We start from the raw sequence: 20,555 nt of genomic DNA on the forward strand, positions 1-20,555 counted from the left end.
AAACAGTAAAATAGTTTTGCGATAAAATAACTCAAAGTGTACGATTTACGGTGGATTGTAAAATATCCTATTTTTTTACTCTGCCCCTGAATGCATGGCAATGTGACGTCACGTCATTCTCGGCGCTGACATTCACGCTGGCTGATCTCGGGCCCGTTTCTTTACACTTGTTACCGCGCTAATGGTTGTTCGAACTGACGCCAGATCTGTGAGCGGAAACGGAAACGGCTAGGCAAGCGCGCGCGTTTTGTCCCAAGCTGTTGGCGCCACAGTCACAATTCACCCAGCAGAGTTCGCGTCAGTCGGTTTCACGCAGAGCTGTCTTTATTTTTACGTTAGCTCGCTAAAATCATCTTCGCGTAAAACATGACGAAGCTGTCGGAAGGAGCGATAGAGGTGAGTGACGCGGTGTTAGCCGTCATAACGCGACTTTTTTGTGTGTTTTTAACGCAGTCTTTGTTCGGTTTGGTGAAGCTAGCGGTGGTCTGTTTTCCTCTGCTAGCTAGCTTAATGTTGTTTTACTGAAGTTAGCTTTACGTAACATTAGCAACGTTCACAACGCTAAACAGCTAGCTGGTCTGTGTTGTATGACGTTAGATAATAAGGTTTTTTTTAATGCGTCCACATGAATGTCGCACTAGACAACACATTACTTAATTAATGAAGTGTGTGTGTGTGTGTGTGTGTGTGTGTGTGTGTGTGTGTGTTCAGGCTCTATCAAACGACACCGGTGGCAATGACGCGGTGCTTCAGTTGGTGGTGAGTAAAAATAATATTAATATTACTAATATAAAAGACTACAATAATGAATATAATTTATTATATTATATATTTAGAGAATGTGTTAAGAGGACAGATATTTATTGACAATAAAACAAGAACAAACTATAGAGACATGGCATTTTTATGTATTTATTTATTTTCTTCCATGTTAATGTGGTTTTTACTGGTGTGAAAACAATACATATAAAAAAAAACTACAATATTATTCTTTGGCAGCTCTTTAGAGAAACACCAACAGATCCTACTATGAATTTTTATTGACAAAAGACTGACAAGGCAATCACTTATGTGCACTTTGATTTTTTGATGCATCAAACTGAACAGAATAAATGATGTCTTTGGATTAGACAGATCATTTTATTTTTACATTGAATACTTTCACCTTTTCAGAACCTCCGAAAGATTGATGGAGGGAGCGGCACCTCTCGCTTTCGGGTGATGATGAGTGATGGAATCCACACGCTTTCCTGTAAGTTTGTGTTTATTTATTATATTTTTGTCAACAGAAGTTGGCTTTACTGTAACACAGATTTGGATCCACAACAGACAACGTGATGTGTAAAACACGTTATTGTGACTCTATTTTGTAGATTTTATGTTATTTTTGCAGAACAATAATTGCAAGAGAAGATTGATACTTTCACTTCAACTTCTGTTGTGCTGCAGTTCCTCTGCCACTATTAGAATTGCCATGGCAACGGCCGGCATGAATTATAACGTATCTGAAATGTAACTGTGGGAATTGGATTAAGTGCAGCAGACTCAACGGCCCATCACGAGCTACCAGACCGGAAAAAAGGAAGTCAACAACCCAGCTAGGACCTTTTAAGTCTGCTCCGCTTACCCAGCATGCATCCTGGCTGTCTGATGTCCAGTCGCAGGATAAAAAGATGGATGCAATAAGACTTCCAGGCTGAGCCAGCAGCAGGAGGTCGGCGGCGGCACCTTTATGGAGACCCGGCTTCATCCTGGCAACCCGGGTTAAGCTGTACTACTGGCCAGAGCGCGGGACACAACTTAGTCAAAGTTGCTGGACAATAAATAATTTTTGTTGCTGCTGTTTACATTCCTAGTGAGGCTAATTTTTAATAAATGTGCTACAGGAATGCTCTTCTGTTTGTTCAGCACTTTGGTCAACTGCGGTTGCTTTTAAATGTGCTGCACAAATAAAGTTTGACTTCATTCTGGAGCAGTTTATTCTGAAGAAACCCCTTTTTATTGTAGTATGAACACACATGAACATGTGCTTCCTCTCATTCTTTTTTTTTTTCCTACACCTTTTGCAGCGTTCATGCTCTCAACGCAGCTGAACTTCATGGCCGAGGAGAACATACTGGCCCCCAACTGCATCTGTATCCTGAAGAAGCACGTGACGAACATCCTGAAGGATAGACGGTACGCACTTCTTCTCCACACGTCACTTATATCAAGATGTTTTTCCACTGTTTTGTATGATTGTTTTCATAATAGTGAGAGTGTTTAGTAATTGCCTTCCTGCACTAAATGGATGCAATGTTGTTTTTATGTCTTACTGCAGGCGTGTGGTGATCATTTTGGAAATTGAAGTCATCAAACCTGGAAAAGAGGTTGCTGGTAAAATCGGTGACCCCACTCCTTACATCGAGGGTAAGGCTGTGTGCTGAATAATGCATGTTCCTCCTGAGTTTGTGAGATTGATATTTCTGCATCCGTCCGTCTTAATGGCTCCTAACTGCAGCCTCACACGAATGTTAAATCTTCCTCGCAGGTCAGACCAAAGCCCCGCAGTCGGCGCCGCCTCCCGAAAACCGCGTCCCTCTGCTGCAGCAAAATAGAAATGAAGGCGAGTATTTGATTTGATCTCTCAAACGTGTGTTAAAATGGGTGCAAATTCATTATTTAAATTTCTCTAAACCACCACCAGATGGCAGCGTTCCTCTGCTGCTTTACACAGCTTTACAGCACACAAGTCATTGACAGCCCTGTTGAGAAACATTTTCATATTTAGCTTTCTCAAGCCTTTTTCCAGAGTTTTTTTTTTGTTTTCCAGCGTTATTGACACTCGCAATTCTCCAGACCTCCCGTTTATTTGCATGTGATCCACGGCATCATAAACTTAAACAGCTATGAGGCTGATGGGTCGATGTCAATCGTCAGGTTTATGTTTTTTTTTTGATGCTCAGGAGGAAACAAACAAATACACAGCAACACAGACTTTCAAACATTTATTTTTTTCAAACGTGCTCATGCCAAAGACAAGCATCGGATCACAGCAGCATCACATGTAACTCGGATCAGCAGGGGATGTGCCATCCGTTCTGTCAGAGACGGGTTTTTGCCGTCTTCTGGCGTGTCATAGCAGGTATTCATCCCTCTAATCTGCCGTGTGGGAATTGAGGTTGTGGCAAGCAGCCTCCTCATCAGCACAGTCATTGTTCATTTTTTTTCTGTGTGTGCCGGTTGATCTGGAGGCTTAATTACCAGAAGTGCATTGGTTGGCAAAGTGGGAGGACTTAAGTGGACACTTTGAACTCTAATCCTCCGCGTGAGACGCACACAAATCAAATGTGCAGCGCTTGTTCAAATGGGGGGAAAAAAAATCTGAAAGTCGGGGCAGCGCCGCTCTCCTGGGGAAGAGCAGCTCCGGTTTGTTATAGCATTTCACACTCTGCCCTGATTCCGTGAAATATGAATCATCCTTCTCACCCCCCCGAAAAAAAATGCTGGATCACACATCTCAGCCAACTTTGCTGGACAAGATTTTTTTTTCTTGTGTTTCCTGTAGGAGTCTTTCCTCATGCTCGACTCGAGAGCCAACGGCGGTAAATTTGCTTTAAGTCATTAGGTTTTTCTTTGATGAAACTTCCCTCATGAAGTGAGATAATTACAGTGATCGAGCAGTTGCAATCCAAAGAAATTGGATTTTTGTAATTTGTCTCTGATGAATAATGTATGTGCCTCTCTCTTGACTTCTCTCCATCACCGCTCTTCATGGATCATTTATTTCTCTCTTCGTTCCTTCAGCAGCGCAAAGAGGTTTCAATCGAGACTTTGGGAAGAAGACCCCATCTGCTATGCCCAGTACTCCGGGGGGCAGCTCCAAAATTGTGCCCATCGCCAGTCTCAACCCCTATCAGTCCAAGTGAGTGTTTCCTCAGTCGGGTTCATGTCACGGGGTTGTTTATATGCATGTTTGGGACCGGAACAACACACATTTATACGTTTATAAATTGTGTTTTCAAGTAAATGCAATAAAAACTAAGCATCAGCAAAAGCACATTAAACACATTATCATGAGGAGCAGTGGAAATATGTTTATTGCATCATCTGTTCAAAGCCAGACCTGATAATTGGCCAATATTCTCAGCCAGTGTGACCTTTAGGATTGAAGTCGGTGTCGACGGCGTTTGTCCACCAGTGAGCGCCACATCTTTATTTTTCAACTTGAATACGTCCTGCTCAGTGCAGCTCAGGGCCACACTGCTTTAAAAAATACATGATGAGCCTCATCAAAAATGTTTGTTGATGCAAAACTATAATTAAAGAAAATACTAATCAGCCGTAGGCATCCTGAAGTCCTGCAGATCCATCGGGGACTAAAAGGTGCAATGTCAGCTTATCGAAAGGTTGAGTTTGTGAATAAATGCAGGAATGAATGAATAAATAGAAGCGTTTGCAGGTTAGGGAGGAGATGATGTAGGAATGTATTGCAGATTGTGACACAATAACTTGATGAATTTCCATTATTGGGATAATTGTAAATATTGTCACGAGTGAATTAAAGCTGTTTATCTTGAAAATAGAGCCTGATTTGAAGAATACATGATATGAATATATAATTAAATGTGTTTATTCTTTATGTATGCAGATACATTATGATGTTTTTCACAAAAACACGTCTAATCTGCGACTCGATACAAGTATTTAAGTGATATCAGTACATTTTGGTGCCATTTTAAGCGTTTTAAACATATAATTATTTTATATTCGTCCCATGCTGAGTGTAGTCTTACATTCTCATGACTAACCTGAGGCTTTGCGTCGTCCGGCAGGTGGACCGTCCGCGCCCGCATCACCAACAAGAGCAGCATCCGAACGTGGAGCAACTCCCGCGGCGACGGCAAACTCTTCTCCATGGAGATGGTGGACGAGAGCGTGAGTGTTCATTTTAATGCAAATTAAAGATTTAATGAGTTGGAATCTGTACCAAATTTGCCATTTTTTTTTTATTTCAGGGAGAGATCCGAGTGACGGGCTTCAACCAAGAGGTGGACAAGTTCTTCAGCCTGATCGAGGTTGGCAAGGTGAGACGTTCCTCCACATCCCGGTTCGTCCTAATTATCCGTCAGAACTGTCTTTCGCTGTGCCGTTAACGGCGGATTTGGCCGCGGACTGTTCCAGCAACAGCTGCCAGTACTTTGTGAGTTAAAACCACAGAGACTATGAATGAGTCATCTGGCTACACTGTACCCATACAATAAGCGGCTTATGATCATCTGCCAGCCTTTGTTGATTCCCCCCCGCTCCCCGACTGTCTGAAGTCGTATCTCGTTTGCACCATTCAGGTGAAACGCTCCCCAGATCTCTGACTAACGTGCGATCGCATCCGTCTGCACCCGCCAGGTCTACTACATCTCCAAGGGCTCGCTGAAAATCGCCAACAAGCAGTACACGTCTGTGAAGAATGACTACGAGATGACTCTGAACGGAGACTCCAGCATCATCCCCTGCGAGGACAGCTGTGACGTTCCCGTGATGCAGTGTGACTTCGTCTCCATCGGTGACCTGGAGAACCGGGAGAAAGACGCCATCATTGGTAACGATTCCTGAACCCAACGTGTGGTCGTTGTGTTCCCAGGGGAACCCGACGGATTAATCAGTCGCCTGATATTATCGCCAATATATCGGTATCGGCGCTGGCTGATATGCACAGATATGAAACATCCATTTTTGGAAGAATCTAATATGAAAAGAGCTGCTAGAATGAGTCAGGAATGGTGTCATAACCTAGTTTGGCCAGCAGAGGGCGATGCCACTTATAACCACAACACAGCCTCCTATAATGTTGAAATAAGAATAAACAAATTAAAAATGGATCAAATAAGCAGCTCAGTTAAAATCAGCATCTGATTCTGATAAGTCGTTGCATCCATAACAGATTTATTTATCACTCCATAATCGGTATCATCAAAAATCAGTTGGGAAAACAGCCTGCGACCCTAACTACACATACAAAGACATGGCACGCTGTTAAAAATGATGATGTCTTTACTAGAAAACGTTGAATTATTGAATGGATTGTTGTTGGTTCACATTTCTAAACGCAGGTTTTGGCAAGTGTTCCTGCTGTTTTTAGGTTTTTCTGGAGTGAGGCGGCGGATAGAACAAATGACGCTGTCGGCTTTAAACTCCTCCGAGTACAACGTTGTAACAAAGAGAACGGCTGAGTGAAACATTCAAAGGCAGCCTCGCTTGTTGGATAATTAAATCTAGCCTACAGTCCCTGACAGGTTAACATATGGTGGAGGATTGGAGTTTATTTTCCTCCCGGTGACCAAAAGAGGAATTGAGAATTCTTGAGCCTTTTTGCCGTTGACACACCAGACCCCGCCTCGGCTCTGGAACTGAGAATGAAACCTTTCGGGTGCAGAGCCGGTGGCTCGGGTTGTAGCGCTGAGTCAGCACTTTTCCCCGTTTGAAGCGAGGCCACGTTTTTATGAGGCAAACGTTTTGATGAGTTATGTATTTAGTACCTGAGACTCAACCTACAGGGACCGGAGTAATAACGTGCAGTCGCCCATCAGTGAATGCACTAAACTACAGGCCTCCTATAGTGTCTGTTGCATACGTGAAGACTGTTTTGCTTTGCTCTGTGAGACCTGAACGCATCATAATTCTCTTAAGCACTGGTGCATTGCGTTAAAAAGAAGCAGAGCCAACCAACTGAAGCTCAGAGCGGCCCCCGCTCCTACTGGGGTGGTTCGCCCCGTAATAAGCTCTCATCAGCAACAGGATTGAGTTTGTAGCGGTGAGTAGGAATGCTGGATCTGCTGTGAGGTAATTACAGAGCAGAGAGTGCAAAAGTGCTATTTAATAACACTGATGACAGTAATTGCCCGTAGTGCAGATGGACTTTTGGGTCCTTCGGCAGAACCGAAGTGAAAATGAGAACCTGCCGTCGCAGGTGAAAAAAAAACTCTGTTGCATGTTTTAATGAACTTTTTTTGAGTCATTTCTCTTCTGCCAGTCGACATCAAACGTGAGGCTTTGTTAAAATCCTTTTACCCGGCGGGGGGGGGGGGGGGTAAATACACGAGTAATGTCGGTGAAGCCACTCCTGCACAATTACAAATAAGCGGCGTCGGGTCGATCACGCTTGATTGCATTAGTCAACAAAGTGTGCCTGATGAAGTGCATTGGTGGAAATGATTAAAGCCTATTTTTCATACGAGTCCCTCGTACATTATGGATGGAAGTGCCGGGTACGCAGGCCAGTGACCCCCCCCACCTGATTTTGAAATGAATGAATCGCTTATTTCCCATGAGCCAATTTGAGCCGGGAGCCGCGGGACCCCAGAGCGACCTGTGGCCGTAAACACTACAATCAATATTTATGATATGTATATTTGGGAACGCTCTAAAATACGAATTTATCAGGAAAACTACAAAAAACACTTTTTTCCCCAAGTACTTGCAGATACCAAGTACTGATATGAGTACTACCATTTAAGTCTGAAGTAAAACATGTTTTATTTACGGATATGACTCACTTTCACAACATTCAACTTTTCCTGATACAAAACAGAGCAGAGTTTCAGTAGGATGTTAATAATTAACGGTGGTTAAAATATTTATCAAAAATAAAAAGGCTAATTGGAGTAGTTTGTAATCCTGTTCAGTCCACCTTAAGTGTTCCTCGCTTCGAGGCTAACCTTCACTTTAAGTATCGGCTGGCTCACAAAGAGACAGGAATGTAGCTCGTGTCTCCTCAAGGGTGTTGAGGAGTTTATTCCCCGACAAATAAACTGTACCCACAATGCACTGCTGTGTTAATGCTGCACAGCCAAATTGACTGATGTGGTGGAGACGTTTTATGGACTTTGTGTTTAGTTCACATCCTGCAGCTGCAGATAAATGATTGATTTACGGATAAACGTTGACTTCAAGGTATCGAAGAGTTTTAGGAGTACTCCTATAATGTGTTCAATCCCCAAACAAACTCATCTAGTCTTGTGTCTTCCGTTACAGACGTGATCGGCGTGTGTAAGAGTGTGGACGAGGTGACCCGCCTCACCACCAAGAACAACAAAGAAGTCTCCAAGAGGACCATCGGCCTGATGGACATGTCCGGGAAGCTGGTGACCGTCACGCTGTGGGGAGAGGAAGTGAGTATGGACGTCACACTCGGGAGTATAATCACCTTTTTAAAATCAATCCCAACCTTCATGCATAGACGCTAATTGCTTATTGTGATGGTTCTGCTTTTCTCGGAACACAATGCCACGAGTACCTACAGTGCAAAACCTTTTGTTCGGCTCATTATGAAGGTTTTCTGGTTGCAGAAAGGCGTTTGATTGCGGATCACAGCGGTTTCAGAAACAAAGACATGTAATAACTATAATAATGTGAGGTGTTTCATGGAGTGGTTGAGTCCTGCCGCGGGCTGATGAAGTCGTCGAGGGGGCGTTGGGCTCGCCACCATTTCTTTTCCTCCTGACAGGAAGCACAGTGTTCCCTGTTTGTTTGTCGGACACATACACCGCTTCCCACTGGGACTCGCTGAGCTGCACAAGATGTATAGTTTCTAGAGAACAATGGCAATACCAAGAAGTAAGGGCGGGATGTATTTTTCCCCGTCTCTGGAGGCTGTTCCGTCCCCCCCCCCCCACTCCTCCCTCTGTTACAGTCTTTTCTTAGTTGCTGTCCTCGGGTTACGACAGTAAAGAACCTTGAAAACCTCCAAAACTAAACATGAAGTAAACGTGATCTTTCTTTATAACCATTTTTTCCTCCTTTGGTTCACAGTAAATTATCTCTAACTATTGGATTTAGATTCATGATCCCCCAGATGATTTCATTATTATTCTTCCTCTTTCAGAGTTAAAAACTTGAAAGCACCTTCAGTCCTGATCATAAGTGTTTGTTTACATAATGCTAATGTTGATTAAATGCCAGGGGGAGTTTTTTTTACTTTCATTGTTTTAGTCTGGGTTATGTCAATGAATAACAACAACCTGGAGTTTTGAACCATTGCATTAAATTGGAGAGAAGATGTGCCTCCCAGTGGAAACCAGGCAAATAGTGTATTTGACAAATATGAGAGCTCAATCTGGAAGAAACTAGTAACAACTACAATTTGGGAACCAGGGGTCTCGTTTGAAAGGCTGTTATAATAAAATGCATGATTTTATGCTGTATTGGCAGTGGGATCAAAAATGGTGGTTTTAATGGTTTTGGATTTTGGCTACGCAGTTTATTATCATCATCATTGGAGCTGAACAAACAAAATTCAAGAAAAACCCATGCCAAGATGTAAGCCATACGCTTTAACTCTTCCTAAATGTCCCTAGTGATGCATGAGGGTGATGTAGAACTGTGAACCCGGCGATACTCCTCAGCTTCATCAACCAGGAATGAAATCGGGAGTAACAAACCAAGTTTAACGAGTGTTTGTCCTCCAGGCAGAGAAATTCGAGGGCTCGGGACAGCCCATCCTGGCCATTAAGGGGGCGAAGCTTTCAGACTACGGAGGCCGCTCCATCTCAGCGTCTTTCAGCAGCACCCTGATGGTCAACCCGGACATCCCCGAGGCGTATAAGCTCAGAGGCTGGTGAGTGAATGTGAGATACACCGGTGATGAAGTAATGTCAGAGCAGGTGTGAAACGTGGTCCGTGTTTCACGGCGGGAGGCTTTTGCTTCCTTTCACCCGCTGTAAGTGGGCGTCTTTGAACGCAAATATTATCATTTAAAATGAAGAAGTCAAAGCGTTAAATGGTTGCAAGGCTGCATGCTCCGATTCTCATTATCAAGATTAGATGTCCCCCATTACCCACAATGTGGGGGGTTGCTTCAATGAAGCATTACTTTTAAATCATATTTAATCGGAGTAAATGCAGTTTTTTGCTCCTAATCACCTTTCCAGATGAAGTGAAATCCACACTGTGTGATTATGTTGATTGCAGCATTTCTTTTTAATGTGTCGTATATTAGGGCTGTTGGAACGAACTCAGGGAATCAAATATAATTCCTATAGTAAAAAAATCTGCACTATTCCAACGCTGACATTAGGATTCTTTTTTTTTTTTTCTAATGTTAGCAAATCTCACCCTCCTCGCCTTGGCCTTCCCACATAAACGGATGCTTTTGACACAATCTCACTAAATAGCCAGCAGCGGCGCGTCACGGAGCTAACCGCCGATACAAAGATATCGATGGAGCTCGAGAAGCGACGTCGTCGTGACGAAGATGCGTTCACGCTGCTTACTGCTAGCTAGCTCGACCCGCGTCTCCATCGGCTGATTCATCTGGAACGAGAGAACGTGAAAGTAGAGCCGACGGTGAGACGAGGAGGGCGTAGCCATGGCAACGGGGACCCAGCATCCCCAGGAGAACGGCAATGTGGTGGTTTTACTTTCTTTAATTACTAATCTAGAAAGCTGTCAGCTGTTGGTAATTCAACATATTTATTGGTGATGTTATTGGAACGCCCTCTAGTGGACAGGAAGTAAAACAACCACATTGCCGATAATGGCATTGGCAACGTATAAGCCTCTGTAGCGTAGTTAATATTAATAATAGGCTGAATTTGAGCATTAAATATTCAAATATATTTGAATATTGAACAAAATATGCAATGAAATCCCAATAGTATTATAGAGCTCTATGGTATATGTGTTGTTTCACGTTTGTTTTTACGTTTTAGCTGAGATCTCTGTGTAAAAATCAGTGTGTGGATGTGATCATGCGTATTTCATTGGAAGAACTAGAGACAAATGCAGAGCTGTCAGACGGCACAGAAACACAATGGAAGCATGTGACTCTCGGCTCCTTGAAGATTTCCTGTTGGCTTTTCTTTGAACGGGGAAGAGAAATATTTAAAGACTGAGCTTTCATCTTTTACTCTGGCTTACGTGCCAGTTCCTCGATTCCTTATTTTCTAAACTACCTCTCCCCTCCGGTGCACCAAACTGAATCGTGCATTATATGTAGTTTTTGCACAGGATTGATCCGTCCTTATAGATTCTCGTAAACAGGCGGAGTCTGCCCCTCCTTTCTGGCATGAAAGCAAATATCTTGTTTTGTGAGCCGAGATCCATCCAAAGAGATTAATTTATTTACCTCCTCATACCAGCGCCTGAGGAATGAATACCAGTAAACACTTGAAACATTTTTTTTTTTGGCGCTTATACGTGATCAGATGAGCTGATCTGCATCATCAGAGCAGTGAGAAGTGATTCCAGGTTGAAATATCCTCAAACGTGCGTCTTTAATGAGACGCCTCGGCTCGGTAATTTCCTGGTTTTAGAAAATATATTTTGTGTTTTGTCATCTTCCCAGAATGCCAACTGCTGTGAACCGATGGGATTATTTTATATTTGCGTCTTGATGGAAATTGCTCTATTATCAGGACCCCTCCTGGGTTTTTCTTCTTCTTCTACCTGAACATTAAGTCCCGAGTCACGTTTTCACCTTCCTTCTGGAGAGCAGGTTTTTTTTTAAATACTTCCTGTGCTCCCTTCTGTTTAATGGCAGAAGGTTGTTCCCCACGTTCTCCAGTCACTTCTCACCTGGACGGCCAGAGATAATGATCCTCAACCCTCTGAGACCCAGCAGGTCCCCGGCTAACGGTGCCGTCTTTAAGGGGGCGTAGCGGTCTTGGAGCTAGAGTGGAAATACTGCTATTATATGAATTTAGCACATTTCGACGAGGGGAAAACTGGCATGGTGTTTTTTGGTGCCATGACACGTTTTCGCCTGTTGTAAAAATGGCTGTATTTGAATATTTTTGCATACTTGAACAGTCTTCAAATTGCATGAATCAACATAATCCATCCAATAACGACTGGAAAGCAGAGACTCTTTCCAGAACAGCAGTCTTTGCTTTTTAAAATCACATTTTTTTGCAGAAAGTTAAAATAGATTTACCAAATCACAGCGTGGATTCTTCTCTGGTGTTCCTCAAGGTCTTGATGTCTTAATGAAGATTTTTTTAATCAGTTCTTAAGTGGTAAAATGGCAAAATTTTGCATGAAATCTCTGTTATAAATAGTATAAAGATAAAATAGCTGAAACAACTTTTTTAAAACATGAGTGAGAATCTTGACACGCTGCTGAGCTGCATCTCAAATTAGTCTTCAGGTTCCCGGCTTTTAGATGAGGTCGATCACTTTTATTCCGTCTCTCCCTGAAGATCCTCTGAACCCACGAAAGAAAAGACGAGTAGATCTTAGGCCCCGCCCACACGGAACGTTTTGTGTGTAAACGCAGAAGTCTTGCGTGTTTCGGCCGACCGTCCATACGGATCTGTACGGAGCACTTTTTTGAAACCAGGTCCCAGAGTGAAAAAGAAAAAAACGGCACCCCTCCATTACGTGTTCGTGTAGACGGCAAAAACGCATACGATGACGTCATCGCCTCGCCCCTCGAGCCTGACCTCTGCTCCTCTGTACGACGGCGTAGTCCATTGTATGAAAAAAAAAAAAAATGGAGCCGAGAGAGGGGGGCGATATTCTGAGAAAAAAGTTGCAGATTTGCTACTTTTTTACGATGCTAACAAACAACCGACATTTATGCTAGCTAACCTCCCATGAATGTCGCATTTATTTTTCTAATTAATCCATCACAACATGTGACAACTCCTCGTTAAGGTCCTTAGGGTGTCGGCTGTTGATGGTTATTGTTGGTTTTATTCATATGAGGCCAAATTGTCATCTTATGGGTGTTTATTGATCGGGTGGTCTGGTGGATAGTAGCTGTAGCTTTCACTTGCAACGGCAAACATCCGGTTAAGCAACGTGTTTACCTCCCCATGCACCGTCTCTTCTTTTGCGTTTTTTTGGTGTAGCAGAAACGGCGCCACATATAGGCCTGGAATATGTACTACAGCGTGCTGAGTCGTTTACAGTGGATTCACAGATATTCTTGAAACGAATCCAAGGAAAAACGGGGAGAAAAAGATGGTTTTGGTACGTGTGGACGGCCTCTTACTCTCAATCCGAGTGAGTGAGAATGCCAGCCAGCCAGGCTTCACGCTGTGAAGAGGGCGGTGAGAATCACTCCCTCAGCCGTTCCCCTCTTATTATTTTATTGTGCGTAATATTGTGCTGCTGCTAAGTGTGGCTCTCGGGCTGCTAGCCGTCCACAGCCGAGGCCCTTAATGATGCCGTTAGCCGACGGAACGAGGGAGCAAATCAATTAAACCCAATGAATAGTTGGATTTTTATACATTTTTTTCATCTTGCACAGATAGAAACCACAGCTTGGCCGCTGAAACATCATTGTTTTAGTCGTCTTAATTGAATTGTGTTTTTGGGCGCAGGCCTTCGGGACTTCCTCAAATGAATAGTCTATCCTTGGCGGGCTGTTGACTCAAACGCGTGAAGAGTAAAACGGTGCAGCTCAGCACTTTTCCAACATGCTTATTATGAATAAGAATGCTGCTCTAATTATCTCGATCTGGGGTTTATCCGGTGTCTCGGTGCGTTGTTCTGTATCCTCTCACCCAGTGTACAGGGTTCATATGAGTGCTGGAAATCCTTGAAACGCTTTTAGTGAAATTTTAGTGTAGTGTCCTTGAAGGTGCTTGAAATATATGTTCTATGTGATGACATATATTATATAACACAGAGAAAAGAAGATCTCCATATCTGAGGGACTGAAAACAGCATTTTCTGACATTTCTTTATGAAAAATGACTTTTGATGATGAACAGATGATGAAAATAGTTGGTGATTATATTTCTGTGGATCTGTTAGTGGAATTAGTTTTCCTTTCATTTGTGGTCCTTCTGTAAAAAGCTGTCTCCAAACATCATGTTGGTTGTTTAGAGGACAATAACATCTCATTTAATGTGATGAACAAGTGACATAATAAGTAGACTGAATACTGACCATTGGATTGATACAAATATGGAGTTTACCACAGCTGGAAGGGGCTGGAAAAGCATGGAAATGCACCTTGAAATGCTTGAATACGACTTTGGAAAAGGTGGAGGAGCCCTGAGTGTAGAAATCTGACACGCTTTCATCCATCGACCTGTGAAGACGTCCACTAGATGGCGACAGCACATTTCAGAGACGTGCTCTCTTCTCCTACGCAGACACTTTCCCGTTAACTCCACTCTGTCGTGCTCGATGCCGTCGACACACTCATTTAGTCCCAGCTGACCTTTTCTCCGTCTTCCTTATCGAGGCTCCAGTGTTTCCACATGTAGCACACAGCATATATAATCACGTCGGCCCAGCAGCCGCTTTAACACGGCGGCCTAATGAACACGATGCCTCGCTAATTAATTGACTGTTACCCAAATGTTCCCTGTGCTGTATTGATAAAAAAACAAAAAACAAAAGTGGCTGGATGACAGAGTTATTAGCTGGATTTAATTGGTCGCTTTTCTGACTGAATTCTGTTGCTGACAAACGGAGGAATTCTTCTCTTGCTGGCTTTTGTTGCTTATTTCTGTCACTTCTCAAAGAGGCCTTGAACCGGAGCACCGTTTGTTCAGAACTAAGTGTCATGTTTGGTTGGATAACGAGTTCAGTCTATATAATTCAAAACCATTTGCTGGTTGCAGCTCCTCAAATGTGAGGATTTACTTTTCTAAATTATAATTTCATATCATGATCATCCAGGCCAGAATACTCACGATCCTCGTTTTAAGCATCAAAATATGCTCAAAACTCTAATTTTTTTGATGAACTCATTTTTATTCCATCAGATCTTTTTTTTTTGTGAGGATCATAAAGGACATAGAAATATTATGCTTAAATAAAATAGAAAATATAGAAGCATTGTGTGAGTCAGTTCTTTTAATCGATTAGTTTTCAATTATTAAATGAATCAGCAACTATTTTGATAATTGACTAATCTGTTTTAATCTGTAATTGTTTTTATCTGATTCCAGTTTGTTAAATGTGATTATTTTCTGGTTTCTTAGCTCCTCTGTGTCTTTTAAACTGAATATCTTATTGGCATATTTCACTGTTTTCTGACATTCTATTGAGCAACGAATCAATGAGTCGAGAATGAAAATAATCCTTACTTGCAGCCTTAGTTCTGGGAAATTATAGTAATCATTTTGTCTATAAAATGTCAGAAAACAGTAAAAATGCCTATTAAGCAATCCAGAAGATAATGGGCGGATTAATGGATCTTAAAAATAATTGATAGCTGCAGCCTCTACTTTTGATTATGCCGCTCGTACCGGCAGGAATAGACGACCTAGAAAATACTTTGCCTGTTCTAAAATACTTCATCTTAGAGAGGATTAATAATAACTTGTCCAAAATATCCTTTATTCATGCAGGTACGCAGAGGTCAAGTACATCTAAAACTCCAAATAACGGGTCAGCGGGGCGTTCACTGTGGCTCGCTGCACCGTTTAAATCCTGTTTTACCTGGAAAACACTGGAGCGATACCTTTGTTCTGTTTTCCCATTAAACACTTACACAACAGAGCGCCGTACATGACAAACTCATTACAATTCACAAGTTGTGACACGGCGCCGAGTCTGCTGACGCTGCTGTCCGGGTGCAGCAATGACATGAAAACGCTAGATTGCGAATAAAACTGCAATATTTTCTCTTTTTTTTTTTACACAAACATAATGTGATTTGATATGAGGAGAAAGAAACACTTTGCTGCTAAACATGAATATAATTATTTATTTGAGTCACTCTCTTGTGGCTGGGATTATTGGGGCCGATTCTGATTTGAGTAAAAAAAAAATGTAATAATATTCTTCAAAAAGTCATGTTTTTATCCAATATAGTCAGGTAAATCAGGCGGCCTCTAGTGTGCATTATTATTATTATTATTATTATTATTATTATTATTATTATTATTATTATTATATATTAGAATAAAGGTGAATAAATACAATAGTTCCCTGAATTTTTTTTTTTTTTTTTTTAAGTAAACATTTAAAAAAAGGGATAGAAGTGCCTTAGAGCCTACATTTAATGGATGTAGTTTTATCAAAATAAACAAAATAAAGACCAGAGAGTAGAGCCGAAGTAGCGCATTTTAAAATAAAATAATTGTAAATGGCTTAAAAAATGACCCATATCCATAAAAATGCTGAATATCAGCGCCAATAATCGGTCGACCCCCTCGTAGAGCAGCCATGTGACGCTGTGATGCCTTTTCTAGTCTGCAGTCGTGCCTTTTGAAAAACGCGTAATGCACCTTTAATCATCTGGGCTGTGTAGTTTTCCTCCTTTTAGAAAAAAGAGCCACGGCAGGAAACGATTCGTCAGATTATCGAGGTTCTAACCGCGTGGAAAGCAAAACGCCGTGCAGGTGAGCAACCTGGCAGCGTAGAGAAATTGCTCACATTCGTCAACGAGGGTAACTTGGCAGCGTTGCCGTTGCTTTGGCCACACACACGTTAATGGGGATATTTTCAATTAGTCATGCCTCCAGGAGCAAAGCACACTCTGGCTGTATTTACCAGCCGACCTCCCATTGTGTGCCACTCTGCCACGTAGCCAGCAGATTAGTCGGCTCTATTGATCCATGTGACCATTTTAACCCCCCCCCCCCCCTCATACTGCGTTTTACCTTCACCCATCTTTCTTCCACCGTCGTCCTTCTTCCTTTTGTCTGAATCACTGGGAACATTGGGGGTGAAAATGGGTTTCCGATGTCAGCCCTGACCCTCGCCAGCTCATCTGTCTCCCTGCTGTTGATTTATTTCACAAGCCTCTCAGCCGAGTCAGCCTCGCTTTGACGAGATTAAAAAAAAAACATTTTTAAGATAACTTGTGGACTGTCAATCATGTAAGCAAACAATATATCTAAATATTGTCGTATTGTGATGATCCCTGCTGCGATTCGTTATCGATACACTGGTGCCAAAATTTAAAAAAAAAATGTAATAAAAAAATCTATTATTTTTCTTTTTGATTTTTTTTCTTTCTTTTTTTTAGATTTCTATTAAAATATGCAAACACTATTTACCACTATATACCATGTTGCCTCACCAGAGTCACTACTTCATGACCCCTCTTGGCTTTTGGCCAGTTTATGTCTATATTGGAATGATGTCACATGTTCAGCCAGTCTGTGTTAAAGAGGATTAAACTGGTATTTTGCGTTTTCACTGGTATTTTTTCAGATACACAGATATAAGATATCACTGTTACTGTTACTCTGTGATTCTTATTTTTATATACATACATATAATCCTTACTTGCAGTCGTGTATCTGTACCCGAGTGTGACTGGTATTCGTTCTCTCTCAGGTACGACAAGGAGGGCCACGCCGTGGTCGGTCAGTCTCTGACGGAGGCGAGAGGCAGCGGCGGCGGCGGAGGACGCAGCAACTGGAAGACTCTGTCTGACGTTAAGACCGAGCAGCTGGGACACGGAGACAAGGTATATATGAATAAATATATATGTAGCTTTTGCCTTGATGCATTAAAAACAGTCCTCAGACGTATTGTTATTCAAGGGTGAATCTTTGAAGATATTCAAGGACAAACTGAAAGCAGCCAGTGAATCTCAAACACGAATCACGATAAAGCTGCATTTATTAAAAAAAAAACTCTAAAGGTGTCGTGAGCGGAGGTGGTTCGTGCATCGGATCAGACCCAGAACCCAGCAGAGAGACCATAGATCAGGTCTGGCCTGGGAATGCCTTGAGGTCCTGCAGGGTTTTGGCTTAGATTTGACCACGTTGTTTAATTAGAAGCATTCATTTTTGAGTACGGTATTCTGTTATTCTACAGTGTTTGTTATAGAAGGATAGTTTTATGCGTGGCTGTATTCTCAGGTTTAACAAGGAAAAAGATCTGAATACTAAAATTGAAAGTCGAATACTCGCCACAGTGTAACCTTGTCACTTGTAGCTCTGCTACAAAGGTACTTCCAGCCGAGTCAGTGTGATGAATCTTCATAATCACGACTCATAAAATCCCTGCACCACCAGGTAGGTGGTGCACTAAATCGTATCCCAATCTTCCGCTCATTAATCCCCCTGTATTGTGGGTGTCCTCACGCAGTCCTGGTGTATTATCATTATTATTATGGTGAAAGTCCCATATTTCTCTCCTATTGATTACTGAGATTAAATACCTTCCATTCTTTGCCCTCGGATAAGTAAAGTAATACTTGTTCTTTAATCTTCCCCCCTTTTCTTCCATATATCCTGTTGAGGGAAATTGTGCAGTGTATAAATTTTGTAGAGCAGATAATGAGACCTGTGCAGAGATCTTAACTCGTGTAATTTAACATAATTTCACATGGTTTGCACATTAGTAATCATCACAGTATGATGAAAAATGTCCCATTAAGACAATAGGACGATGGAAGTGATTATGATGAGGCACCGAGAGACTCGAGGAAGAATAATTTTGCTCCAATTGTCTTTATTTGGAAGCTCGGAGAAGACTCCAGGGCTCCGGATTCAAACCCAAACATGTGGATTTAAAGCTATGGTCTACGATTTGGAATAAAAAACATCCATTCAGTCTATCAGCCTGCATAGAAATTGACCAATGGGAGCCATTGGTCCAGAATGCTCCATTGGCTCGTACCCAACATCCAATCCCCTGTCTCCCTGCTCCTCGTCGAATCGTGGAACACTGAGGGGAGGGGTTTGGTTGGGGGGGCGGGATGCTTTTTTCAAATCTGTCTCAGAGGTTCAACTGATTTTCAGAATGTAGACCATAGCTTTAAGGCCCCGTTTTCACGAAGGGAAAACGCAGATATTTCCACGTGGTCTGGCCTCTCATTTACACGAAAACCCCGTTTTTATCACAGAAACTGGGTTTTAGGTTCTCAAGCGCCACATAATGCGCCAGAAAATGCTTAACGTCATGAGAGCGCCCTATGTTTACAGCTTGTTTGGCTGTCATGGATGCTGTTAAGGTGGTACTCATATTTAAGTTTGTGCAAACATTTGGCCCGTTTGCATTTGCAAATACTACTGCTGTACTATACCGAAGAGCAGAGGCCAAGGAGTGCACGGAGGTCAGCATTAAAATATTGGTTGTTTTGAAAGGAACAGGAAGTCGCTCATGTTATTGGTTGTTGTTGATTCTGATCGGCCTGCATGGCTTTATCCTTCTCCCTACACTGCCGGCCCATAGGTTTGGAATAGTTATAATGGTGCTCGACGGCGTATTTATGAAAACGATGTTGTGTGCATGATGTTATTTTTGAAAACGGAGGGGGGAAATATTAGTTTCTCTAAATACCCTGCTATGTATAAACCTGGCCTAAGTAGCCGTCATCTTTGCCTCTGGATTAAGTGAGAAATAGGTTTTGGCGAATGAGCCGTTAGCGTGAGAACGACCCCCGTCCTCTCGCATGTCTTCGCCGTTATGCCCACAGCTGAGAGTCTGCTGTCTACTATCTATCTGGAGGCCAGCTTCAGCAGCCACACCTTATTGTTTCACACTTAAACTTAAAATCCTGAGTAGCCATTAGCCCCTCCCACCCCTGTCAGGTGAGCGGCTCCTCTGGGGGATCAGGTTTGACCCGGGTCCACGGAGGCGTCTGATGAGGACCCGGTACTGACAAGAGGGGACGTGGACAGCCTTGGTTCAGCTGCATTGAGACAAGGGGGGCATCGGGGGGTCAGACCTCTCAACGTGCCCCCTACACACACACACACACACACACACACACACACACACACACACACACACACACACACACCAAAGTCTGCTTCAATTAATTGTGCCTGTCACAAAGTCTTTGTGTCAGAATGTGGAGTTTTCCACGCTGCTCCCGTGCCCTCCCCTGACGGCGCCGTGTCGCCTCCTCGCCGGCCTGACACGCCGTTTCTAAAGGAAACCAGTCCTTCTTTCATCTCTGCAGCCTCGGCCACTCACACACTCATTGAAGAGGGAATTACTTGATTAATTGCACCTTTTTTGTTTGTTTTTTAAACGGACGTTGACGTCTAGTTTTTTTTTTTAATGGTAAATCAAAACAATAATTAAAAATGAGCTCCGGGTGATTTTCTGTCTTCGCTTTGTTTTGGGGTCATTTAACACATTTAAGGGCTTATCACCTTTCAAAAATGACACAAAGTATCAATTGTCCTGTTTTGGATGTTAATTGGGGTCTAATGCCGTTCACACACTAACACAATGGTTAAATGATTGATTTTGGGAGCAGTTCTGTTTTTTCATTTGAGTTATTTTTTTAAAAATGTCTTTAGAAAAACATTCGCCAGTTTTCTTAAAGCTCAGTGCAACACTGCAAGGTGTGTTGATTGACTCCGGATCACTGAAGTATTAAGATTTTGATGATGTGTTCTAATTTTTCACTCATTTTTCCAAAGGGCTGGAATATATATCTATATCTATTTTATGTTACTATTGTGATATGAGACCATATATTGGATATCATTAAAAATAGCATAACTGTTTCCTTTTCCTGGTTTTAAACGCTGCGTTACAGTAAAGTGATGCCATTTGCTGAACTTACCGGACTCCAGTGCTTTTTGGAGAAACCATAGATCCAGATGACTGCGGTCATATGCATTTCTTTACAGTAGCATAATGGTATTTACATAGTTGTGATATTAATGATTGGCTGATGCACTTATGGCACCCGGCTG

General features: G+C 42.3%; 1 protein-coding gene across 2 annotated transcripts in view; it reads left to right on the forward strand.

Annotated features, from left to right (window-relative positions):
- Positions 1-239: 239 nt before the first annotated feature.
- The window catches only part of rpa1 (replication protein A1), a 30,431-nt gene continuing 10,115 nt past the window's right edge, over positions 240-20,555 (forward strand). Inside the window, exons 1-13 of one of the 2 annotated variants that reach the window (XM_084020435.1) lie at positions 240-396; positions 712-759; positions 1,174-1,252; positions 2,070-2,178; positions 2,321-2,409; positions 2,531-2,605; positions 3,787-3,904; positions 4,815-4,917; positions 4,998-5,066; positions 5,386-5,578; positions 8,011-8,147; positions 9,444-9,592; positions 17,227-17,359. In XM_084020435.1, the coding sequence (XP_083876561.1) occupies positions 367-396; positions 712-759; positions 1,174-1,252; positions 2,070-2,178; positions 2,321-2,409; positions 2,531-2,605; positions 3,787-3,904; positions 4,815-4,917; positions 4,998-5,066; positions 5,386-5,578; positions 8,011-8,147; positions 9,444-9,592; positions 17,227-17,359 (1,332 nt within the window). In that variant the 5' untranslated portion in view covers positions 240-366. The remainder of the gene's footprint in view (positions 397-711; positions 760-1,173; positions 1,253-2,069; positions 2,179-2,320; positions 2,410-2,530; positions 2,606-3,786; positions 3,905-4,814; positions 4,918-4,997; positions 5,067-5,385; positions 5,579-8,010; positions 8,148-9,443; positions 9,593-17,226; positions 17,360-20,555) is intronic. The other variant, XM_084020436.1, reaches the window with a different exon arrangement.

The sequence above is a fragment of the Eutrigla gurnardus genome, assembly GCF_963514095.1.
Source record: "Eutrigla gurnardus genome assembly, chromosome: 10".
Classification (NCBI taxonomy): Eukaryota; Metazoa; Chordata; class Actinopteri; order Perciformes; family Triglidae; genus Eutrigla; species Eutrigla gurnardus.